This window comes from Eptatretus burgeri, chromosome 1, assembly GCF_056783735.1.
Source record: "Eptatretus burgeri isolate ZD-2024b chromosome 1, Ebu_testis_v1, whole genome shotgun sequence".
Classification (NCBI taxonomy): Eukaryota; Metazoa; Chordata; class Myxini; order Myxiniformes; family Myxinidae; genus Eptatretus; species Eptatretus burgeri.
In genome coordinates, this window is record NC_140961.1 from 135319438 (window position 1) to 135346937 (window position 27500).

Genomic DNA, 27500 nt, shown 5'->3' on the forward strand with positions numbered 1-27500 from the left:
CAGTAACTTCCGATCTTCGATGGCGGAGGTTATTAAAGAAATAAAGGCAGAAGTTTTTTTTTTCTATACCTTGACGAGGCTCGTGTGAGAGCTAACACACAACGCACAGCAAGGGGGGCATGAGACAAGAGGGGCGGGAGTGGGAAGGACAAAACATTGGGGAACAGAGACATTAGATCTGTGGAAGGGAGAGGGATGGGGCGGGGAACACATGGTACAAAAATATGGGCATTACGGGGACTTTCAGGAAGGAAAGCAGGGAATTTGAAGGAGATGGGTTTGGGGTGGATTAACAGGGGGAGAAAAGATCAAGGATTTGGATGGGGGATGATAAGAGGTGGTGGTAAACAGCTGTTTTGAAGGCCTGGAGGGAAGAATGGGATTGAACAGAGGGAGGGAGTTTATTCCAAAGGTGGGAAAAAAAGAGGAATAAAAGGGTGAAGATGAGCAGCAATTCGTGATTTTGGTAGTTTTACCAGAAGGGTGTTGACTGACCTTGGGCGAACTGCGGAAATATGGTGGGGGGGGGGGCGAGACTGGAGAGGAGACGGTAGAAGACAGAAAGACCACCGACAAGCCTGCGATGAGAGAGTGAGAGGCCCAGACTCAGCCTCATCGCGGGAGATGCCAATGATTCAAAATGCCTTGGTTTCCACTGCGTTAAGCCGAGAAAGGTGAGAGGCAGGAGCACCAGTCAGAGGGGAGAGCAGTACTCCATCAGGCTGCGGACAAAAGCTTTGTATGTGGTCAGGAGCTCAGGTGGGCCGAGGAAGGACTTTGCATGACGGAGGATTCCCAGTCGGTGACTAGCTTTTTGGAGGTCAGCTTGGAAATGTGGCTTTCCCAGGAAAGGTCATGGCAGATAGTGAGACGCAGAAGCTTGAAAGAAAGGACTTCTTTCAGAGGATTGTCGAGAAAGTATATTTGGAGTGGGGGGTTCCAAACGGTTCTTTCAGAGAGACAAAGTGAGAGTGTAAGATTTGTCCGGATTGAAAGACATGTTCAACGTGTTGGACCAATTTGTGATTTTATCCAGATCTGCAGTGAGCGTAGAAGCTACTTCTTGCTGATCTGGGGGACGACAGATGGTACGACAGAGAGTGGAGTCATCAGCGAAGAGATAGAGAATTTTCCAGTCAGTTGGAAAGATCATTGATGAAAACCAAAAAAAGAACAGGGTCTAGAACGCTGCCTTGAGGAACTCCAGCCTGGACAGGAAGAGAGGATGAAAGAACTCCATATGGGCCACACATTGACCGCGACAGGAGAGGAAGTCTACGAGCCACGAGTGGAGATGGCCTTGGAGACAAGACGGAAAGTTGTGGTGATGAGGCAGAATCCCTTCCACATTTAGAGTCTGCAGCAACCATCAAGATTCTGGAAGCAAAAATAGCCAAGGAAGGGAAAATGCCAATTAAGATTTAACCTGGTATTGGCTTAGGATCCAAGGGTCCTGAGTTCAAGCCCCGTTTCCCGCTGAATCAACACCAGGTGGGGTTGACTCAGCCTGTCATCCTTCCGAGGTTGGCGAAAAATGAGCACCAGTGTAGCAGCCCAAAAGGCTGCACGCGAAGGGAGGGGGTATTGAAGGATTTATTAAATCTGGTATTGATGGCACAGGCATGATGTGAAAAAATTTCCTTGTGAAAAGATCGTGGTCATCTTCATCCGAAGTACCATAGAGTATTGGCTCCCCACTTTAGGCTGGTGTTGATGACCTCCCCTCCCCCCCCCCCGCCCCCACGCCCATCTTGCTCCACCAAACTCGTACGGTCGGACAATCGAAGCCTCTCATCGGATTGGCATCTCCCGTCAGAAGGCCGAGTCACAGGATCTGCTCTCTTCGCTGCAAGCTTCCAGAAACGCACACCTGCTTTCCCTTCCAACTCCAAAGGTGGATGCTCTCCTCCATTCCTTCATCCCAAAGTCTCCTCCTCGATGAAACATTTCCTGCACCCGTCGTGCGTCACGGTCATTTCGATCCTCCATTGGCCTCGACCACTTGAATTCCAAACCCGTCGCTGCTCGGATCCTCATGCCAATCCCACTCCCTCTTCCATTTATACCAGTCATTCTTTTGTCTTCCCCCTTTGTCATCAATAAATTAATTAGTTGCTCACCAACACCACTTAATATAAATACAGATAAATTTATGTATATATATATATATACATATATACATATATAATGTACATTCGAGAGTGAACATGTTGAAATTTTTATCAAAGAAACGCTTTAAAAACGAGACGACGGGCAACAAGAGCACGTGCGCAAAAAAGGGGGAAAATGGCGGATCGACGCCGCACTCGTGCGAAGCGGGAAAATATCGGTTCGCCTCATGTCGAGTTTACCACAGCACGACGCACTCGCTCGTTCATTTTTATCGATTTATTTATTTGTTCCATTTCAACGTCGTCACACTGCACTCTCCGATTAAAAAATAAAAAAAACCTTCACCTTCTCTCACCACATTATTTAACACACACTCGACGAGACAAAAAAAAACGAGCCATTTTGGGCCCTCGAGCCCGAGTCCTCTCACCTCGCCGTATTTGTCGAAAGCACGACGAACCATGTCGACCGTGGTTCGGTAAGTCAAATTGTCCACCTTCAGCGTGTACATATCATCCACGTCGGGAGGAGGACGTGCGTAGCTCATTGTGACCGAACGTGCGGAGCCAAAGGCGCTGAAAACCAGAGATCCGTGGAGCGCAGCAAAAAAAAAAAAAAAACACCCGACAAGATGGCGCGAGAGAAAAAGATATAATCTCTGTTGTTGTTTATTGGTCAGTCCCAAAACGGAGTCGAGTACGGGATTCATTTTTTTTTTCTCGTTTGTAATTTAAAAAAAAAACAACATGCTACTTACAAAACAAAACATATCCTCGTCATTTATTTTTTAATTCCATTTGCAAAACATGAAAATTTCGTCTCGAGGTCGCACAACAAATTGAACGGTTGGCGTGAAGAAGAAGAAGAAGAAGAAGAAGAAGAAGAAGAAGAAGAAGAAGAAGAAGAAGAAGACGAGATGAGGAAGAAGAAACCTCCGTTGCGTGTGACGTAGGCAGGGAAGAGCATGCAAAAGAAGTGAGGAAAAGAAAGAAAATGTCTGAAAAAAATTTAACATACGACGGTCGTTCAAAATGTTCTAGGAAAGAGACACTCACGAGTAACAAGAGCAACGCACGACGACGTTTTTTATTTCTCCATATATAAATATTTATAATCGGTAATAAAAAAATATTTCAATGGCGTCTTTCAGGCTGCGATGAAGGTCCTGTATAAACGTTAAAGGGTACAATTTGAAACGTGCCACGTTAACATTGCTGTGTCATGGACAACCACTCCTTAAGGAGACGAGTGAAAATGCCGCACCACTTTTCTCATGTGAGCATCAACACCACAGTGCAATGGAGGGTTATCAGAGATATCCCATAATTCCGTGCGCGCTGCCATGTTGGTTGTGTTCACTTCACTGACGATGACAGCATCAGTAGCTCCACTATCTATCTCGAGCACGTTTATCTCGTTATTCTGACTCATTGCAATGAAAGGTTACGCTAATTATTTGTCCGAGTTGACCTCTTCTCGCTTGTTCAGCTTGCCACCCAATATGGCGCCCGAGCACTGCATCATGAGTAATAAAACCCATCGATATGCCTGAGATAGCGCCCTCATCACCAGAAAAACAAGCTAAAATGAGCTAAGATCCTCGTCCTCTTAATGATGACGTCATAAAAACGAATATGACGTCATTGTGATGTATCAGGTTTGCGATAAATTATAATCTGTGCTAATGCTCGGCTTGATTCCCGCAAACAGAATTCAAAAAGCTTGCCGAGTTTCAGAGATATTTTTTAGGCGATTTCCATTAGCAGCGATATTATGACAACTTTTTTTTTTCTCGGAAGAATTTCCAAAATCGGAGATGGTTTCTGCCTGCGCGTGGGCTTTCTGCATATACATGGCAAGTTTCACGAAGATCCGATGAAAACTCTGGGTTGTGAAACAAAAAATATCAAAAAATAGGAATGACGTCATAAAAATTGATACGACGTCATAGTGATGTATCATATGTGCGGTAATTCATCTCTGCTAATGCCCTGTTCGATTCCCGGAAACAGAATTCAAAAAGCTTGCCAAGTTTCGGAGATAATTATTTTAGGCGATTTCCATTAGCGGAGATATTTTGACGTCATAACTTTTTTTCTCGGAGGAATTTTCAAAATCGGAGATGGTTACTGTCTGCACAGGGTATTTTTACAGATATACGCCAAGTTTCAGGAAGTTTCGATGAAAACTGTGGGCTGTGAAACAAAAAAGTCCACAACAATAACGTGAGTAAGACTTAGAGATCCTCCACGAGGATGTAAAAACATGAATACAAGGGGCTGATACTATAGATCCTCTGCCTCTTTGGTCAGATGAGGAATAGAAGATATCTCTTGTATGAAAGCTTATGTCGGCTATATTTCGAATATCGTTCAAGATTTGGCCAAGTTACCGATATGGTTGCTATGGCAATATAATTCAGCCAATCACTGTCGTGATATAATGCCATGAGTAATAGATATCTACAAGATGAACGCACCCCAGATAAAGTTACAAAATAAGTTTTTGAGGGTATCTGAGAAATTTCAAATTCATCAATCAACCATATTCAAACGGTGTCAGTGCTGCCAAAAACACTCGAAACTAGAAGGGCACTCGGTAGAGCGCATGCCTCCACCACATCATTCCTGATCCACAAGAACAATCAGGCCCAATACATTTTTGAAATATCATGCTACATAATCGTTTTTGGTCCCATCGCTCAATGGTAAAGATTCATTGGAGAAATTAAATAACTCTCGTATCCAGATCCGGATTCGGAGCTTCACCAAAATCAAGCCAATTCGTTGTGGTCACACACCCAACCTGTCCACCAAGTTTCATCCGAATCTGTACACAACTTTTTGAGATATCGTACTAGATATTAGTTTATCCGAATCACTCAATGGTGAAGAATCACTCAAAAAAATTATCGGATCCAGATTAGGATCTTCACCAAAATTGAATCCATTCTTCCTTGTGACACACCCAATGCGTCCGCAAAGTTTCGTCCGAATCCGTCCACAACTTTTTGAGATATCGTGCTATACATCGTTTTAGCCCTATCTCTCAACGGTGAAAAATCACTTTAAAAATTCTAGTCGGCGGATCCAGATATGGATCTTCACCAAAAACGAATCAGTTCGTCCTTGTCACATACCCAACCTGCCCACCAAATTTCATCCAGATCCATCAAAAACTTTTTGAGATATCCTGCACATATAGACAAACAGACAAACAAGAAAAAGATGTCGTGCAGAGCACGATACTTGCAAAATCCACCCCTCTCTCCAATGGTTACCATGGATACATCAAATTGTCCATTTCATTAATATTAAAATTGACAATATTAATCAAAGCTCAGGTCAATCTGATGAAAATTGATTCTTCTTCAGATCGAAATAAATGATTTGAGAAGTTTGACCTCCAGTTGACCTTTGACCTCAAAAATAGTTGCTTTCCCAATTCAGTAATGGACGATGCAAATCCTGTTCAACTTTCAAGTTAATAGGATGTAAATTGACAATTTTTCATTTGAAAATTGATGATTTTAAAAGTTTGACCTTTTGATTCCAAAAATAGTTGGTTTCCCAATTCAGTAATGCACTATGAAATTGCTGTTTAATTTTCAAGGCTATCGGATGAAAATTGACGATTTTTCAGATAAAAATTGATTTTAGAAGTTTGACCTTGAGTTGACCTTTGACCTCTTGGCCACAAAAAGTTGGTTTCCCAATTCAGTGATGCAGTATGCAGATCTTGTTCAAATTTCAAGTCAATGGTATGAAAAATGATTTTTAAAATTTGACCTCAAGATGACCTTTGACCTCAAAATCAATAGGCTTCTCAGTTGAGATGACCTCTACGACTTGGTAAAGTTTCATGACGATTGGTTTAAAACTGTGACCTGTAGGCGATAAACAGACAGACAGACAGAATAGTATAATCGACTGACCAAAATTAGCGGTGAGCATGCCTGAAAACCTGAAAACATACCTGAAAACGAAAACGAAAACGAAAACATACCTGAAAAATCTTTGATTTTGCAAGTAAGAAACAGACAGAGAGGGGTGAACACAATCTCCTTCACCTTCGGTGGTGGAGGTAAATGTTGTTGTGGGCCGAGGGGTCAGGTGAGAAGACCACTAGGTGGGGGAAGCTATCTCGGTGCCCACCAGACTCCCTGGAATTGTAAGCCATCGCACACGGATAATTCCGTGATGCGGCAGGTCGCTTAACCGACCGTGGACCTGGGGTCCTCCCGTCTAGGGGTTAATCAGATTACCGAATTAATCATGTGGTTTAATTACCGGGGAACACGCCCTCGGTACGCCTTGTCCGAACCGGATCACTCTACCGGACCGGATCACTTTACCGGATTGGATGAAGCTGAGCGACACTGCCAAGGACATACCGGCTAAAAGGAACGGATCGTTGGGAATAAAGTCCCGGCTAAACTAGGATTTGGAGCTTGCTGGATCAATTTAAGAAAAGACAAAAACGAGCAGGGAACATTCCTAACAATGATTTATTAAGTCAAACTTACAAAAGGGGACACAGAGCAGACTTAACACAAAATTAATAACAATAATAATAACGATCTTCTTCAGTCTTACTTAGGCAGACAGGTGCCAGGACACACACATACGCACACACACAGACACAGAAAACCTAATGAAGAGGAAGTTTAGAACCAGGAATTGGGCACCGCAAAGGAGGAGCTTGAGTCAAGAAGGGGCAGAGTCCAGAGTGCGATGACGGAGTAGTAGGTGGGACCAGGTAGGCGGGTGGGGTCGACATCATGTGGGCGGAGACGAGGAGGCGGCATCCGGGCAGCAGGAGGCGGGTCGTGGGGGTGTTGACGAGGCAAGAGAGAGGCGGAAAAACTCAAAAAGCAAGAGAGAGAGAGACGGAGGGACTTCTGACCTTTATAGGATTTGCAGCTCGGAGGGAGGGCCTCCCTGAATCGTAACGGCATCACCTGAATCGGGCGCTCCGATTGGCCCAGACCCCTCATGTGGCCCGCCAGCTTGAGCCAGAAACCGCCTCCCTTCGTTTCTGGCAAGGCCATCCCAGACAGCGAACATATTTCGCTCCGACCCCACAACATGATCAGGACAAGAAAATTAACACCAGGACACGAATCACCCACACCGAAATTGGCACGCGAATCATCCTGCAAAGGCCCCCGGGCCGTGCCCGGGCGACCGGTCAAGGGTCCCGCATGCTCGCTCAGGTGTTCGACCAGCGCCGATCAACGCGCTTGCTCCATGCGCGCTAACGTGGCCCGCACTGTACATTCCTCGGCTCGATCGCAACTTCGCTGGCCGTAGAAACGAGAGGACGTTCACTATCCGTGGAGAATCCGCTGCTGCCAGCGAGGGCCGAAGGTACATCGCCATGGATAAATCCATGCACGTTTCACTAGTGGCGTAGGTCCTATGCTCTTCCCAAAAGTGTGGGCGAACTCCAACAGAGGGCAAAATCCAAAATCGCCGCTGGTGGCCATCTTGGAAATTACACAATTACATAACTCTTGAGTAAAATAACTTACAGACATGAAGTGTCGTTTTTTACTAATTTAATGACTAGGATTCCATGTCAGTGGTTATTGTCTCATTTTGCGGTAATCTTTAACATTAAATTCAAGATGGCTGCCAACGGCCATATTGAATATTTGAATATGTCCCATCTTCTAAAATTTTGTAGCTTTTTACTATTATAGTAATTATGCTGTTTATTTTGTCACATGATCATTGGATTTCTGCTAGCAAAAGACCACTGACTGCCACTACAACTGATCAGTCATCACATCACATCCCAACTGTTGAGTAACAGAATTAACTGAGTTCAGACTAACATGTTTGAAGAATCAACCAGTAGCAGAAGTAGCAACCCTCCTCCTCAATGTGTGTTGCAATGTGGTGATCATATTGATCAGGAAGACTCACTTGATGGGATTTCCAGTGGAAAGTGGCAAAGCTTGTGTGAAAAAGCAGTGAATTGGAGTTAGGCAAGATAGGTTTGGCATGGTGTATGAGAGTGTCAACTGGGAAAAGGGACATAAAGGTCTTTACATGCACAAGGAATGTTACCTGTCTATTTCAAGAAAGAGAAAGCTCCAGCAAGCTGAAAAGCGAAAATCTGCATATAGTGAACAAAGCAGGTAACCCCTACAGTTGCAGTTCTACAGGTAGGCTTTAAATACTGCGTTGGCCTTGTTTTGCCCTGACCTTTTCTGCTTTGTGCTGGGAGAACGGTTCCTGCTTATTTGTTCACACTAGTTCCAGCTCACTATTTTATTTCGTTGAGTTTGTTGGTTTCATGTTTTCTTTACACTTGTGCATTTTTATGCATAATTGGAGGTGCAAAATTGACAATTGAACTTCATTTGTTGTGTCTGCATTTGCCTCTTTGATCAACCCTGCTGTTTTATTGGGTTTGGATTTCCTCAATTGATCTTGTGTTTGCTAGTTATTACCACCACACATTAACTCAATACCTTGTTGTTTTTTTCCTGTGTGTGCAGTGAATCTACATCTGCGTCCAAGACCCCAAAATCTGCTACTGCTGATCCCCTTCCAGCTCCTTCACCGAAACGTCTACGTTCGAGTATAGGGCATCGACATGATAAATACTTATGTGTCTGGTGCATGCGTCCAGAAGACAAAAAGCATCCTGGACAGAAATTAAATACTTTGTATCTTCGAAATCAAGAAAAGGCTTGGAACGTGTTTAAACAGCATACCGTGTTACTAGACGACATGGACATGAGAGATCGCATTCTCAAACTGATTGACGCCACACCTGACCCATTTGCAGCTGAGATACGATACCATCATCGCTGCTGGCTCAAGTACATCACCAACAATAAGATTAATGACGAAAGGTATGAGCTGAATGATGAATGAGCTGCAAAAATGACCATAAAAATGAGTTAGAAACAACCTAGATCATATTTTCAGGTCTGACGATGACCTCAAAATGGGCAAGTAACACCTGGAATTAATTTGTAGTCAAAAAGACACTTCATAATTCATACCTGTATGCTAATTTACTCAAGATTTATGTATTTGAAAAAAATTTCCAAGATGGCCACTGGCAGCCATTTTGGATTTCATAGTGAAAATGTCCCCCAAATCGACAAGTTACACCTGGAATGAATTTCCCGCCATATAATTACTTGAAAACAATACCTTAATCGTCTTCCTACCTTAACTGGTTTGGAAGATGTGAAATATTCATATATTCAATTTGGCTGTTGGTGGCCATCTTGGATTTCACATTGAAGATGACCACAAAATGAAAGAATAACCACTGGAATGGACCCCTAGTCATTAAATTAGTAAAAAACGACACTTATTTTATGTCTGTAAGTTATTTTACTCAAGAGTTATGGAATTGTGTAATTTCCAAGATGGTCACCAGTGGCCATTTTGGATTTTGCCCTCTGGTGGAGTGAGCCCACACTTTTGGGAGGGGCATAGGACCTCACTTTTTTCTATAAATACCCCAAAGTACCAAAATCCATCCTCAAACGAACTTATGCTCTCCATGGTCATGGGAGTCCTGGATATGACCCTACAATCTCACAAAAAAAAAAGGTTTCTTCATTTATTTTCTCCAGCAATTCTGACATTGTAACCAATAAGCAATGCTATGTTTGAAGTTCAAGCTCTTTCAACATACATAGTTCAAACTCCCTTCCGCTTGATGAAAATAATCTTCGTTTAGTGATGAGCCAGGCCAGTTTTTTCATAAAATATATATCTTTAAATGCCTGACCAGGAAGATGACCGACTAAAGGTTTAAAACTGGGTTGATTCCAACAAAAGTTCTTCCTGTTCTAATCAATCTTCCACAAGTGCATAAACAGGTCCTCAAAACAGTTGCTCAACAAGGCAAGATAATTTACAGTACCAATGCTGACCTTTGGGTACAAAGATGTCAGGAGATCTGAGAATGAGCAATCTATATTACAGGTCTGTGTGCAGACGGGGAGGGACGTACAGATGGCGCACGCTCTCATACACACACACACACACACACACACACACACACACACACACACACACACACACACACACACACACACACCCTGGCGTTGCGGCTTGTTGGATTTTGCCGACTTTATCCCATCGAGGAAGGATGGGGACTGAGAAGGAAGAGACCGAGAAGGAAGAGGCCAAGAAGGAAAAGACCGAAGAGGAAGAGACTGAGAAGGAAGAGACCGAGACTAGGCATGGCCAGGCATAACCGGGAGGCGAGACGGGAGGTTGCGTGGATCTACATCGTTGCCACTTCGGGGGTGGAGGGGGAAACGGAGCATGGATGAGGAGATGGCTTGGTCCGTGAATTGTGGTTCTGTCGATACCTATGCAGGACGGAAGACTGAGTCTTTAAATCATTGGAGCTTCCAGTCTTGCTCTACAGATATGAGACTTGAACTCTGATCAGGGATCTGAGATGGAGACTAAACTCCTCCGGTACCAGGTCTCTTCGGAGAATCTTTGGCTGTCGCTGGTCAGACTTTGTGTCCAACGAGCGGTTGCTGAAAGAGACTCAGATGAGATGTGTTACCTGTAAAGTCCATAAGCGTCAGCTGCGGCTGTATGGATATGTGGCTCGTTTTCTTGATGCTGTTCCTGCTTACCAGATTCTCTCAGTGAGGGAGCCTCGTGAGTGGAGGAGGCCAACAGGATGACCACGTGCCTCAGGGTTGCAGCAAATTTATTGGCATATCAAGGAGATGGGCCAGGCATCTGCCTGAGGGATGGCCAGACGGAGACCCATGGAGTACCGGCAGAAAGTGGGCACAGCGACACGATGCTCCGGCACATGCTCCCAAACCTGACCTGACGGCTCCGTTAAATGGAGCACAGATAAGGAGACGGCTTGGTCCATGAGTCATGGTCCTTTTCTGTGAAGGTGAATGCTTCAGTCCAGGGGAAGGAGCCGTTAAATGGAGCATGGATAAGGAGACGGCTTGGTGCACGAGTCATGGTTCCTTGCTGGGGTGAAGATGGATGCTTCAGGACCAGGGAAGGCTCCATTCAGTCTTAGAGACTCGAGTGGAGATGACGACTGGTGGCGACGACACGAACACACACATGCATGAATCGTGATTTTCACATACATGCTTGATACACATATTATACATGACATTATCCATGAGAGCACAGTACCCGCCCTACGGGCGATCTTGTTCCAAGCATGCAACATGTTCTTCTGATGCATATATTTATTTTTGTGGTGTATGGGCAACTGACAGCTCTGTATCGGCAGAAAAAAAAAAAAATCAAAAACCTGGGTTTCATGCATGGGGAAAAAAAAATATACCCACTGCTTATAATTCAAAACACCTCACTGTACTAGAAAACGAGGGGATACGAATACCATGCATGAATACCAATGGTGGAGATTTGTAATACCCTCCCCCACCTGGAGGTTGTGCTACACGATACACATTTACAGAGAATTTGCATCCCCTCCCCCCGCCCCCCACCAGCAAATACGAAAACACCCCTATACGTTAATTGGGGTCATGCTGATCCTATGTAGCAAGTCTGGATGTAATCAGCCAAGAACTGTAGGAGGAGTACCACGACAAACAAAACAAACAAATACACAAACACTGGTCCGTGAATTAGAGTAAAGATTGCATACAAATATTGATTGTGTGACATATTAATATATACACACATAACACACACACACACATTGAAACCTGGGAGAGCTCCGTTCCACCTTCTGAACCCCACATATGGAGATAACCAATGGGGCACGCGTGCACGCACGCACGCACGCACAGCAATTTTGGTCCAAAGAATGCAGAAATCAAGAAAATGACCAAATACCAAGACCTTGAGAACAAAGTGAAAAGACCTTGGAAGCTGAAGAATGCTGAAATTGTAGCAGTGATGGTTGAAGCAATAGGAATGAAGAAGAACCTCATGAAGATCTTTAAAAAACATCCCTGGAAATATTACTACAAACGAACTGCAGCCACTCCTGTCTCTTTGGGAATGGGTGAGGTTAAAATACAAGAAAAGCAATACAAAGTGGTTTTAAACAAATCATTTATTATAAACAAGTTCAAATATAAAAAGCTACTGCAGTCACTGTTGTTCCACATGTAAACATTATTCTTTTCCTGTCTGTTTTAGCATGAGTTGATGATTTCAAAATATAACAAAGAAAAATTCTCTATCCAAAATTCCAGGGAGATTTGACTGCAAATGTGAGCTGGTAAGAACTGAATAAGAAGATATAATATAAAAAAAATGGATGTCAAATTTCGATCAAAGGCACAAACAAGAACAGAAACCAAAATAACAAGATGAACAACTTGGGCAAGTGAGAGCAACCAATTGTGTGAATCTCGAAGAACACAAAAGTGAAACAAAAAAAAAACACAACACAATAATCGCCAAAGTATCTGTGGTCTTGGAAATCAAAGTAAATTCCTCTCAGGAAGCAAACAGGTATTTTTTATTGTTATCAATTTCACTTGCACTTGTTTGTAGTATTTGTCGACGCATGCACACAGACTGCGTGCGGCAGTGGCATCACGTTGAAATTGGGATATAATTGATGTCGAACGGTTTTTAATAAACTGCAAATGAAGGATGTTCCCATCTGAGATGATGAAGTGCATTATTTGGAGGTGCCCACGCCGCTGTTCCTGATGCCACATTGGTGGTTAAAGCCGGTCCGTGGCAGGTACATGTGTGGGCATGCACACATCCAAATAAGCAGTTGCAAGTAGATAATTATCTCGAAGAAAAACAATGTAAGCACTTTTCTTGCGTCTCGACAGAAATTTACTTGAAACTGTCAAAGCATTCTAAGTGGGGTTGTGCAATGTCGGCGAACGTAGAAGTCAAATTAGTCACCGAGTTTGGACAGAAACCCACACTTATTAAACTACTACGAGTATTAAACAAAACATAAAACACTAAAAAAACCACCAGAACATTTTCAATGGATGTCTTCAAACTTCTAACTTGTATCCATCTGCAAAATAAGAAGGAAAGGAAGACCAATATCATTTGTCCACAGTAATTAAAACCTCACCGAACTTCATTTTGCAGTAAAAGGCACGAAAGCAGAGCTGTCCACAAAATAAACAAGAAAAAGAGCAATCAGTGATTACAGACCCTCGCCAGGACTTGTTTTGGGGGCGTTTGTGTACTGGTATGTTACGTAATTAATAACAGACAATTAAAACTGCCACTTTTCAACTGCTGGCAGTGATGACCGGTTAGCAAGACGTCCCGCTTTGATGCAACCCCGCTTTGATTGGACACCTGACCCTGACCCATGATGTTTCTTATTATTCAATTGAATTTAGAATGGGATTAAAATAAATTCAATTCAAATCAAATGGATGACCAATTTGGTACAGTCCTCCATTGGAGTAATCAGAAGGAACCCAAACAAGCAAAAAGCAAAGATGAAGTCATCAGGAGGAACCTGGATAGGATTCGGGCTTCAGCTGTTAATCCTCTTCCCTCAAACCCATCCAGACACAGCCAAGTGAGCCTTAATAAATTTGAAAAAAATCAAAAAAAGAACATAGATTAAAAAAAAAACATCAAATAATCTGGCTGCCAGACCATGTGTCCGATCACATCGAGCGATTTTTTGCAACTTTTGTTCATGGCATTCCCATGTCTTGAAACGCAAAGATATCGCTCTCTTTTTGCCTGAGGATGCAGTTGGAGGGAGTTATAAGCGCAACTTTTTTGAAACTTTTCCTCGTTGGTGCAACTTTTCAACTTTTCCATTATAAGTGCAACTTCCGGCGTGAATCACATTCGAGTGGCTAAATCTGCTGAATGCTCGGCCATGTGGCGTCGTACCCGAGTGAAGCGGCGATAAAAACAACATTGTGATCGAGTATCACCGGTGCATTGAATTAAATGACTTCCTGTCATGTGTTGCTGTGGTCTTCCTGTTTGCTATCAAGTTGTTATATCTTTCCTCCTTTTGCTTAAATATCGAGTTTAATCTACATTATTGGGATGTCAGCTTTACTTGCCAATTATGCCCAAGGAAGCTGCTGCTTCTATTGCAAAAGTACAAGCCTATGCAACAGTATTTCCAACTGAGTTCATAGTAACTTCTGGGAACAGTTTGTTCTGCAAGCTATGTTCTACAGTCGCACACCACGAACGACGGTTCAGTGTTCTGAAACATCGTGACAGTACAAAACACACGAAAGCCAAGGATGCTGAAAATGAACTTCGACAGACATTGCTGCGAGCTGAGAAAGTGAGCAAGGGACAAAAATTTGTTGATCGGGAAGTTACGAGCTTTCTTTCAGCAGATATACCTCTCCACAAACTCAATAATCCAGAGGTGAAGTCACTATTTCAATTCATGGGCGACAGTGCACCTTCGGAGTCCTGTTGCCGATCGCGAGTGGCATCAATCGCAGAGAAAGAAACATTGTGGATCCAGAACTTGCTCGAGGGGAAGAACATATTTATTGTCATTGATGAAGCAGAGGTGGCAGGTGTAAAGTACATCAACACTCTCGTGGGCAATGTCAAATCACCAGAAAAGCCTTTCCTGCTGCACTGCAAGCAGCTTCCAGCATCAGTAAACTTACGGACAGTAATACATGCAGTGGATGATGCCGTCAAAACGCTACAGTCTGATCGGTCGAATTTTGTTCTACACTTGAGCGACGCTGTGCGTTACCTGACTGCTGCTGGATGCCACCTCAAGCAAATCTACCCGCGACTACTCCATGTCACGTGTACTTCGCATCTCATTCATAACTGTGCCGAAAAGGTTTGAGCCCACTTCTCTGACATCAATAATCTGATCGCCAGGGTCAAGAGTGCTGTTGTCAAGAACAAAGACCGTAAGGAGTTGTTTGTGGCAATTGGATAACCACCTCAACTCATCGTAACCCACTGGGCAAGCTGGTTAAATGCGGCTTTCTACAATGCTGACAATTTGCCAGATGTCAAGAGAATCGTTGGGGAATTTCAAGGTGATGGTTTGCTTGTTACCAGAGCGAAGGAAGCTATAGCATCAGAACACCTGGCGAAGGACTTGCTCAGTATAGATCGTGACTACAAGTGCCTGATTGAGCTGGTTACTCAATGCAAAAGTTCCATGTATACGATCTCTGATGCTTTCAATGATCTGAAATCGCTCAGCTTCGGCAGTGATCCATGTGGGACAGCATCTCATTTGGAGAGGCGTTTGGAGCAGAACAACGACATAAAGCAGATCATGGTTCTGGCAAGCGATGACATTCCACCAAGTTTGTACGCAAAGTTGCGAAAGTGTCAAGTTACTTCCGTGAGCGTTGAACGCTCTTTTTCGATGTAAAAAAAACTCGTGAAGGACCGTAACTTCTCGCCCGAAAACGTTGAGGAACACATTTCTGTGTATTGCAATCACAGCAATGAACTGTGAATTTGAACAATTTTATTTAATACTGACTTTAAAAACCTTGTAAAATATCACATCATTGCTGAATTCATGAAAATTGTGCATCATTGCCGACTTGCCTGCTTTGAAAATTTAATAAACAAATTACTAACTGGAAATTGGTCGTTGCAGCAACCTCTGGGCATGGATTTTAAGTTACTTTTTCGTGCAACTTTTCACGTTTTTTTAGCACAACAAAAAATTGCCCTGGCGATCAGGTTGAAATTTAAAACATATATTCGCCATCACTGCTAGATCATAACTGCGAAGTTTCACGTAGATTGATGAATCTGTTCAAGAGAAAGAATTAAAAAAAAAGATTTTCACTCAATCCAATATGGCTACCAGACCACATCAATCATTTATGAATATGCTGGTATCCCCAAGGCTTGGGGAACATTTTTGTGATGTTTCCCCTTGATCTGTCCAGCCATTCTGGAGAAGAAGATTTTTTATAGGTTTTAGGGTAAGTACAATATGTCTGCCAAACTATGTGACCTATGACATCATTTGTGTGACTTTTTTTTTCCTCATGGATAGGCAGTCAGTCATCCATGCAAAGTTTCACCTGGATCTGTTCAGCTAATTCAGGGATTTTAAGAGTTTCAAAAAAAAAAAAAGACAATACGGCTGCTGAAACACGTGACTGATGAAATCATCAATTTTTTTTATCTGTGGAACAATCTATCCCTTGATGACCCTCAAAATTTTTCATATCGATTGGACTTAGCGCTCTACATATGCAATGATGACATCATAAAGGCACGCATGACATCATTAAAAAAAATCATACTTTTTCCCCATGAGGAGTATGTGCCATGTGCCAAGTTTCAATTTTTTCCTTGGTGCGGTTTCAGAGATACAGAGGTCCAAAGTTTTTCCTACATGGCTGCCACACCACCTGACCTATGGCATCATAATTATCATAAAAGCATTCGACATGAGTCGCTCCAATGGTGAAAATTTCGTCTCGATCCGACAAACGGTTGTGGAGAAAACCACTAAAGTTCTGTGCGGACAAACGAACAAACGGACCCAAATGCAATAACCTCTCCTCTGGCAAGGGTAAATATTGAAGGGGTGCATGTGCGAGTGATCAAAACTCTTTAGTCGTACAGCCAAACTCTTTTAAAAAAAATTCTTTTATTTTACATAATCTAAGGCTCGTAGTGGAACTGCCACACAAACATGGACAGACAGACGACCATACAAGACACACCACAAGACTGTTAGACGAGACAAACATAGCTACCGAGCTTGGGGGGAGTGCTGTCGCTTCCCAGGGAACTATGAGTACCATCGACACAACAACAATTGTGCCACTTTTCACTGTTCCTCCTCCCCATGGATGCCGAACCTATGGGGATTGTCCGTGCTCTTATCCTTTAAAATTTTGAACATCAAGCAAGGAAGCAGCACATACCATTTTCTAAGTCCGAGGTATGACTCGGCCGGGGTTTGAATTGCCGACCTCCCAGACTCTGAGGGATGCTCTAGATATGACACCACCAAGTCTGGGATGCCTGCATTATGTCCTTTTAAAAAAAGTGAAATTCCGTGTTTCATTCATAGAACAAGCAAATTTAAATGAATCGATATTCTGTGAACCACCTCTGCTGCAAGGGGAAAGCTAGCAAACATGGAATCTACATTTGTGAAAGGGTTTTCGGTTGTTGATGACGATGTTGTTTGGGAAGGATGGGACATTCAAGATGATATGGAAAGGACTCATAATAAGTTTATAACAATTTTTACCAATCGTCCCAAATTCCCTTCGATTTGTGGAAAGTCATTTTTAATATCACCCAGTATGCTCTCGGCTTTTTTGATGTTACTGTTCAATGGAACACAACTCCATCGCACATTTTTGTATCACGTTTCAATGGAACGTACAAAAAAAAAGTTCGGAAAATTTTCACGCTGATTGCAAAAAATGTTGTTTTTTTTACTAATTTATAGTAAATTAGTAAAAATGTACTAATTTTTACCTCCGCCACTGAGGGTGGACAGAGGTTATGTTTTCACCCTTGTGTCTTGTCTGTTTGTCTGTCTGTGAACATGATATCTCAAAAAGATATGGACGGAGTCAGATGAAACTTGGTGGATGGGTATGGTGTGTGACAAGGACAAATTGATTCGATTTTGGTGAAGATCAGGATCCGGATCTGAGAGTTTTTATTTAAATTTTTTGTAAGTGATTCTCCACCATTGAGAAATGGGGCCCAAAACGATATATAGCACGATATCTCAAAAAAGTTATGGACGAATTCAGACGAAACTTCGTTGACAGGTTCAGTACGTGACAAGAACAAGCCAATTTGATTTTGGTTAAGGTTCAGATGCAGATCTGACCTATCCGTAGGATACAGAATATAACCTGTTTAGCCTGGCGGAGGTATGCGCTCCACCGAGTGCCGTTCTAGTAGATTCTGTATTTGTTGTTTCATAACATTATTCATGCTTATTTATATTAGGTTATATGGATTGCAGAATTAAATTATCAATTAAAATGTTATCAAACCGTGTGGAACCAAATCTTGCTGTTCCCATCAATTTCTGTTAAATTTTCATCGCGTTTTAACCGACACATGGTCCGGTGGAACATAACTGTGGGATCGAGGGTTCCACTGCAATAACATATGGATGGAAAACAATCACAGTGTTCAGTGATTACAGGACTATTTCTCTCCTGTAATCTCACTGAATCCCCCTACAAGTAATACAAATGATTACAGGATTACAGGACAAAAGTCTCTCAAAAGATTGAAAAACTACAGGACCTGTCACCGAGCAATGACAGCATCAGAGTGACTAAGGCAATCGTATACCTTGGCATTGTAAGCATCCAACTCTGCATCCAGTTCCGCAGCAGAAAGCAGAGTTCGTGAACCTCTGCCTCGACCACGACCACGGCCCAAACGACCTTCCGTTCCTTGTGCCCTCGATCTCATTGGGCCAACGCTGCAAGGATTGAAGTCATAAAATGAGATCAATAAAAAACAATCAATCAATTGAGTTGCAGGGCCTGTCTGAATGCGAAAGATACGACTACTTAAATTTCACACCAGGAATCAAAAAATCAAATGATTAGACAGAGTTAAACAAATAATTTGAAGCTATATAAATATAATTCATTTCCAAAACCTTATGAAGCAATAAATTAGAACTAATTTTTTCCTTCATCTTTTTACTTTTTATGTGCAGTATAGGAAACATTTTAGCATGGCATGAATTTAATTTAGGGATGTCTTGTGTCAAAAAAGTCTAAGGTTGTTACAATAAACATTTGACAATCAGGGCATGGAAACCAGGTATCCTGTTGCAAAGAAGTAGGATACAAGTAGGATTGGTAGGATACAAGATGTTGCACACGGGTGGGGATGGAAGGAGTAATGTCATGGGAATATTAGTACCGGAAGAGATCAGCAAGCAGGTGGTCAGAGTGGAAAGATGAGAGGAACGGATAGTTATGACATGGGTGGTGAAACAGAGACAAGTAGTGTGTTATGTTGGTATATGGGCCACAAACGGGAAGAACTGGGGTGGAGAAGCAGGAATTTAGGGACACACTGGAGAGGATGATGGGAATGGTTGAGCTGGAGGTGATGCTGTGCATTGCAGGGGAAGTTACCGTGCACATTGGAGTAGTGGAAATGGGTGAAGAGGAATGTGTTGGTAAATTTTGTTGGGGAACCAGGAATAGAGGGGGTCAAGGGCTAGTGGTGAGGAATGGGATGGCTGTTGCTGGTTCATTCTCTCAAAAGTGGGAAACCCACAGAATTACCTATAGGAGTGGACATCATAGAACAGAACTGGATTTGGTGGTGAAAAGGAAGCGACAATTGTGGAGGGCTAAGGATTGTAAACGCAGTGGTGGGTGAACATGTTACTGCCCAGCACAAGCCTGTGGTTTGTGGTATGGATGAAAAAAACGAGGGAGGTTAAGAACAGGGGTCTTAAGATTATTAGGTGGGGGAAGTATTGGGGCAACGTTGGTGAAGCATACAAGGAGATGATGAGGGCCAGGTATGAGCAACTTAGTGAAGAAGTGGAAGGTTTGGAGGAGGAGTGGAAAAAGCACGGAGAGGTGTGTTGGGGAAATGCACAAGCTTTGTGTGGAAGGACGTCAGGAAAGGGTGCATCGTCAAGGGATAGAAACCAGGTATGGTGGACGGAGGAAGTAGCAAAGGCAGTTGGTGAAAAGGTTTGGAAGAGGATAGAGAAGATCAAGAACAGAGAGTCAACCAGATGTAAGGATGCTGCACCTGGATGGGCAAAATAAAAATTGAACAGGGGAGGAAGCAACGGAGAGCTTGAACTTCCATGTTATGTGGAAGGGAAATTGGTGCTGGTGGAGATCATGAAGGAGGGGGTGCTGAAAGCATTGAAGATGATGAAGACGAGAAGAGCACCAATCATTGATGAGGTGTGTGCAGAGAAGATAATTGCAGCAGAATAAGTCAGAGTCAGTTGGACGAAGAGGCTGTTGAATGTATGTTTGAGAGAGGGTTCAATTCCGGAGGATTGGAGGAGTGGGTTAATTGTGCCGATATGGAAGAGGAATGGAGATGTTCAAGATCTGGAGAAGTATAAGGGCATTATGCTCCTACGTCATGTCATGAAGGTGATGGAGAGGATTCTGGACGGGAGTATAAGGAAGAGTGTGGACATGGAGATTGGAGAAGAGCAGCAGGGGTTTAGAAAAGGTAAGGGAACGGTGGATGGGTTGTTCATGCTGAGACAGCTGGTGAAGAAGAGGTTGGAGGTGCAAGGTGAAATGTCATTGGGATTTATGGACCTGGAGAAGGCCTATGACACTGTCCCAAGAGAGACAGTGATGGCGACAATGAGATGGCTAGGAGTACCGGAAGTTAGGTTGGTGGAAGGGATGTACAAGGGAACGAAGGGAAGAGTTTTGGTTGGTCCTGGGATGTCTGAGGAGTTCAGTGCAAACATCGGTTTGAGGCAGGGAAGCGCTCTCAGTCTACTCATGTTTATCATGGTGATGGAGCTGGGAAGCAGGAAGGTAAATATGAGGGGTATTCTGGGGAGAATGTTGTCTACGGACGATCTGGCTTTTGTGCTGGAGAGTAGGTGGGAGATGCAAGAAAATACTGGGGGAGTGGACAAAGGCATTTGAGAAACATGGGCTGAAGATGAGTGTGGAGAAGATTGCGGTGATGTGGGTCGGGCAGCAGAGAAAATAAATGAATATCAGGTTGGAGGGGAAGGAGATCAGGCAGGGAAATAGGTTTGAGTATCTGGGGGGGGTTGGACAGTGACTGGGGATGGTAAGTCAGAGGACAATTCATGTGGGTGCGAATGCATGGTGGAGGGTGGAGGGATTCGTGGCAGAGAGAAAGCTATCAAGGAAATTTAAAGGGAAGGTTCTGATGTCGTGTGCAACGCTGGCCTATATTTACGGTCTGGAGACAGTGGCGCTGACAGAGACAACAGAGGCTGTATGTTTGTGATAACAACTGGGTCAGGAGCGTGAGTGAAAAGGGTGGACATAACGAGGTTGGATGAACTGAGGGAGGAGACTTGTGTGTCCCGATGAGCTTGACAAGAGATTGGTGAAATGTCGGCTGAGATGGGCTGAACATGGTGTGGATGGTGGATGACAGAATGGTAAAGAGAGCGGATCGGTTGAAGGAGCAAGGTAGGAGGAAAAGAGTAGACTGCAGTTGAGATGGGAGGATGTGTGAGGAGGGACATCAGCAAGGTGGGGTGGTTGGAGAGTGGAGAGCATTAGCTGAGGACAGAGGGAAGTGGATGAGTATTGTGGTCAAGGCAGGGCAAAAGCTTGGTGCCATTGGACATCACCCCTTAGAAAGGGAAGAGGAGAATAATAATAAGTATTAGTAACCAATATCCAAAACCATGATTCCTGCTTTAACCTTTGGATGATGGAAATGGGGTTACTTTGGACCCCAAGATGTTATTTCGTTACATTGTTGAAAAAAAAAAAAGATCAACAAATGGATTTTTTTTTAACGTATGTAAATGTTTCGCAATGCTTACACATGGATATTCAAATGATATCATGAGATACAAATCATTTCCTCCTATGTGGTCACGTTGGACTCCACGTCCTTTGTTAAAGAATACAACATTGTTGGCTTGGTCAAATGTAGTTGAGGAAGTAGAGGAAAAGGCTTATTACGAACATAAACAAAAGTCCAAGTCAAACTTTAAGTGACGTCACATATGTGTATTCCATACTCAAGCTGATGAAATTATCTAATGTACTGTTAGAAAAACAAATAAATAAAACTTATTGTGTCGACATGGATCGCATCGTTTCTATCCAAGCGAGGCTCAAGGCTTCAGAACAGGGATTAAAAAACCCGTCCACAGCGTCAGCATAATTAAATCATATGAGAAAGACGCTGTGGGATCTCATGAATCGATATGATACACGTATGTGTCGATGTGATACATGATGGACAAATTCACATCCTCTCTGAAGGATAGGCCACTGCATGCTGGAGCTCACAATATGTGCTCAGAAAATGAATGGCAAGAACCTACAATGAGAAATGAATGCGCAGCAAGTCGCCAATTTACGTCATGGATGCATTTCTAAAAGCTGCGAGGTTACATGAAATGAGGATATTAGGATTCGATTTCCCCACATTCGCAGTGCGATAAAATAATGGGGGGATGTGTTGCCAGGGTAAAAAAATATTGGTCACCTCAACTTAGCTTTCACTCAGGTACAGGCTAGACATATTTAAGTACACTTAAGTAGATACTCACCACAGGGTGAAACATGTGAGACTGGGTGATAAAGCGGTGTGGCATCCACTGAGCACTTGCCATGCGGTCAGATATCCACGAGCAGGTGACGCGACATTGTCGCTTCTACACTGGCAGATGGTGTGCTAATGTGTTGAAAAAATTTTGCAAGGCGCACTGCAGTACTGTACTTAATTTTTTTAACGTTTTATCGGATGGGCAACTTAAATCGACTTTTGTCCCATCATGTGTTAACGTTCTATCGAAATGACGTAAATTGATTCAAGATAAATTGGTGACTTCCTGTACAAAGGAGGATTCAAAATGTAAAGCCCAGCAGAAGCGATCCAACTGTGTACATTTAAGGATCAGTACAGCAAAACAAATCTGTCAATGGCACATTTATTCTGCTTCGTAAATACAGCACGTGTCACCAACACATAATGAATGCAAAGGTGAGAAGTGGATAGTACATTGAGAAAATAAATTATTAGTTGGGAGGGGTCAGAAAAGGAAATGAAGCCCGTGTGGAATATGAATTTTAGGGTAAGGTAATCGTGGGGAGGATTGTGTGAATGAGGTCAAAAATTGAAGAAAAACAATTTGCTTTCTCAAATTTACCCCTCCACCGACTGTTATCCCCTTCCCATCCTTACTGTTGCATTTGTAATGTGAGATATTCCGCCCCCAAGCAGAATAATCAATATGAACAAGTAGAACAACAAGTTCTGTGCTAACCAGCACAACTGGCAGTGAAAACCAGACGTCCAGAAAGATTTTCTGCAACAGTTCCTTTGGCAACAATTCCTTTCCACCCGTTTCCTGTTAACCACGTTCCTTGGTCAGCTTCTTCGTTTCTCTCCAAGAACATCGATATTGCATTTGTGGAGGCCTGATTTTGCTCAGTGAGACATGTTCAAGAGAACGTGATGGTGTTGCATGAACATCAATTACTTGGCCAATTCATTCCAGTTTTATTTATTGATTGATGGAGAACAGGGGTGTCATGCTGAGAACATTTTCCTTTTCTTTGGAAACTAACAAACTTTGGACCCGTGTCAATAAATAACGTGCCCGACGAAAAGCGACTTGTGTTTCAGAAGATGAAGACAACAGGGGAATCGAAAGCGTTCTTCTTGGCTAAACCAGGTCGTTACTGCAAATGCAGACGTCTGTTTAACTTTTCCTTCCATTCGACGCATTTCAAGAAGTTGTATGGGAAATCGTCTGACGTCTTGGTCCTACTAGAGAAGCGGCAACCTCTGCAGGTGACGACGCTGGCTTTCCTTCAATCGGAGCATATTTCATCACTCCCCGTACAAAATAATAATGCTTGCAACACTTTTCTTGTCCCACAAAGCCATGCTATTTGGAAAGATGCTTCAATGCTGAACAGATAACCCTCTTTCCAATCATTGTAGACCACGAGTATAACAATTTGGTGTCAAGGATGGAGCCCTGCTTGCAGATAAAAGAAAATAAAAGTTAAGAAAAACGTGCTGATGGCACCAACATGAGGAATCCTCAAAATGTCTTTCCTGCAAAATAGAGTAAACATAAAGTTTCCAACATATTCAAGAATTCAGCCAAACGTTGTCCATAATGAACAACCTTCCTTCATGTTTACACCAAGTCACCAATCATGAAAAAAACAAAAAATTCCCTAGCAGCTCAAACTGGATGAACTAACAGACGCACCAACCAATTATTATAATCAGAAAGATTTGTTCAAGAAAATGTCTTTAGTACACCTGAACTTCATTTCATCCTCCATGCAGGATGTGTGTGTTAAAAATTGACGAATTGGTCGTCAATTAAATTGGGAACCGTTTGTCCATTCATTTAATTGGGAGGCTGTTAAAAAGGAGTGAAAGGTCTCAAGTCTGATGAAGCTTCAATGCTGAGTGAGATAGAGCAAATTTTCAACGTACATAGTTCTTCTCATGTTTTGTCAAAAACCCAAGTTTAAAGCAACAACTACTTTTGGTTCTCAAAAACAACTGATGGAGAAAATATTGATGTTTTGCAGAACCAAATAAGCCTTTTATATAGAATTTTTTTTAGTTGTGCATTTAGCAGCACATTCACTTTTCCAAAAAGTTTTTCTTCAGATCGAACACACACACACACACACACACACACACACACACACACACACACACACACACACACACACACACACACACACACACACACACACACACACACACACACACACACACACACACACACACTCTTACATTGGTTAACTTTTAATCAACTGATGACGGCTACAATTTTATACCCGGTCATCTTTCAATGCTGCTCATCTGATGCCACTCTTGTGTCCTGGTGTTCACAGATTCTGGGCTGAACCCAAATACAAAAATTACTTCGTCAAACAAATCATTTTAATCGGGGGGTTATGCTGTCACCACTCAAAGTGTCTTTGATCCAAGATGCTTGGCGTACTGGCAAGATCATGAGCCACATTATTGCTTTTAGCAAGAGAAGACTGGTTCCATTCCTTTTTCCTGTCATTTTCCCGCAGCCGTGTAGTTTCAAAGCCTGAGGTTGTCGGCACCACCTCAGGATTTTTTTTTATGGCAGCCACTTATCTTCAGAAGGCAATTTTCAGCATAACTTCTCATGAAAGATGATGAATTTCTTTCATTTGCATTCGGGGTTCAATGAGACTGGTAAATAATCTCGCGATTGGACTACTGTTAAGGTTCTTGACAAGCCATCACTTCGTCATATATTAACGGGGACAACGTGGATCACGTTCATCAAGTCATTCCTCCATCGTTCATAATGCTTCTTGCCAAGCCTTGTATAGCTCCGTGACATCAAATTGAGAGTCAGCAACTTTGCAAATGTACAGCTTGGCAATGGGCAGTGGCTTGCTCCATCGCACCACTTGACTAGACGATGCCAAGTATTTTTCCCCCTAGTGCAAAACATACACAAAGATATAATTGCTCATTGAAACAAGGATGTGCTCAATTAATAACCCTCACTGCAAATATTTAGCTATCTTTCTCGAGCAAAACAATACGAACTGAAATAACCATTATGGTTACTATTGTTATCGGCCATCCCACATATTACTAATGCAATGAGGGGAGTGGAATAAATTGGGGGGAAAATTAAACTGGGAAAAGGGTGCGAAAGGAGAAGGTATGAGAGAAAATAAAGGGTAGGAGAGCACGGGAGAATGGGATGGAGGTTAGGAGACCAATATAAGGAGAAGAAAGAAAAGAGTACGTAGGACGTTTAGGAGAGGATAATGTTTCATAATTCTTTTGAACAAAAGGTGAATTATTAATAATGATAATAATATGAGGAATGACCTCTTGTATATAATAATCGTGAAAACATTATGATATAGAACATAGAAAACACAAGAGAGCCTAATGGAGAGAAATGATAAAACTCGACACAGTAAACCCTCGTCCAACGTGGACGAGGGGGGGGGGGGGTGGGTTTAGATTCCGGGAAAATGGTGCATTCAGCAAAATCATGTTGCGCAAGCTTAACACCTGATGAAATAAATGGGGATAGAGGCACACGGCCATGGAAGGTAGCATGTGGGCAAATATTTTACACTTTTTTGTTTGGACAAACATCAGAGGGAATTACACACATATGAAGACCACAATGGGGAAAACCAGAGATGTCAGGATAAGTCAATTTTGAAGAAACTGAAAAACAAAGTTTCAAGACTTTGGTGGACTGTTTAATAACTGTCATATACTGTAGATTTCTTTTCCAGTAAAAGGAAGAGTGATCATTGGCCGATCAAATTAAGCATGTAGCATTTGCCAAGCTTCTGTGTTATTTAATTTAAGAGCAAAGAACGAATCAATGTTGCAAACTGACATCACTGGTTATTCCCTTGTTTAATAATTGCCATGCAATTTTAACCCAGGATGTGGAGCAAATTCATGCTTGTTGGTTATTAGCATACATTACATGACTTTGGTGATCACAGATTATTTTTTTCAACATTAAACGGTCATTGTTTTTTTGTTTGATTGGTGTTCAACGCCATACTCAAGGGTATTTCGCTTATATGACGACGGATTCTCCATTTCTTACTCCGTACTACTTAATATGATGGAAAACCGGGAGGAAACCAAGGATAAACCACCCCCGCGATAGCCGAAGTCACCTCATGTGACTCCCTCATATAACTAAGCAGGTTGATTGGGCGGTGGGTACATCGAATGAGGATGGGTACTCAGACGCGCTAACCATTAAGCCACGGCGTGGGTCCCATAAATGTCACAATAAAGGTTTGACCAGGCTTGAACCACGATATGCACCAACTACGGAGCCCATGATATAACCAAATAGGCCATTGTAGTGCTCAGAGTTTATGCTGTGAAAGTTTCACAACCTTTCATTTTTTAGTTTCTCAAATCTGAATATTATGGTGGAACAGTTAACATGAATGAAAGGGAGATAACCAGAAGTAAAGTACTGACAACTCTGGGTTTCTACTTGTTCAGCTTTGACAACACTTGTTTTTTCATTGCACGGCTAAACTTTATACCATATAAATTATGTGACACCCCTGGTTATTTGTTAAAGTAATATTGTGAGAGGAAACCTTATGTTGCCAACTATTGGCAGGTGCAATAACCCTGAAATTTATAAAAAGTGACATCTCTGGTTTTCCCCTTGTGATCTTCATACATACATATATATATATATATATATATATATATATATATATATATATATATATATATATATATTGTTACGGTATTCGCGCCCGCCGGCGTGCGACGGCCACGTAACTCGAATCGCGGCACGTCGCCCACCGGACGGACAATCCAGTCGTGACCCTCTCGGACTAACGCCGGGAACCAGTCACGGGTGGACCTTTCGGTCTCACCGCGATCGAGCCAATCAGCCCCCGCGTGGGATAGGGTTGCTCGCCAAATTCGAACTACCTAAGTACCCACGCGGAGGGTAGACCGGGCGATCGCACCTCGCCGCAGGTCGACTTCGGACACGGGCCACTTAAGCGACCCGTTCCGTACTATCAGAATAACCGAGCGGTGTTATCGTCGACCTCGACGGTTCGATTAATTATCGGGCGTATTCAGCCCACTACCAACCCTTTACGTGAAGCAAGATGGGGATTCAATGGAGGAAAAGACGAAGCGAAGCGGGAGAACAGTTCAACAATAAAGCACATTTATTCGCGACGAACGGAAAGCACACAA

The 27500-nt window shown here is 42.7% G+C and overlaps 2 protein-coding genes across 4 annotated transcripts in view; both read right to left on the bottom strand.

Annotated features, from left to right (window-relative positions):
• Nucleotides 1-2798, bottom strand: part of LOC147035498 (uncharacterized) — an 11280-nt gene extending 8482 nt beyond the window's left edge. For both annotated transcript variants that reach the window (XM_085899337.1, XM_085899326.1), the window contains exon 1: nucleotides 2543-2798. In XM_085899337.1, coding sequence (XP_085755463.1) covers nucleotides 2543-2659 — 117 coding nt within the window. In that variant the 5' untranslated portion in view covers nucleotides 2660-2798. The remainder of the gene's footprint in view (nucleotides 1-2542) is intronic.
• Nucleotides 2799-12153: 9355 nt separating this feature from the next.
• LOC147035499 (THO complex subunit 4-like) overlaps nucleotides 12154-27500 on the bottom strand; it is a 64356-nt gene continuing 49009 nt past the window's right edge. Inside the window, exons 5-6 of one of the 2 annotated variants that reach the window (XM_085899360.1) lie at nucleotides 18372-18504; nucleotides 12154-13107 (exon numbers count right to left, since the gene is read on the bottom strand). In XM_085899360.1, the coding sequence (XP_085755486.1) occupies nucleotides 13093-13107; nucleotides 18372-18504 (148 nt within the window). In that variant the 3' untranslated portion in view covers nucleotides 12154-13092. The other variant, XM_085899351.1, reaches the window with a different exon arrangement.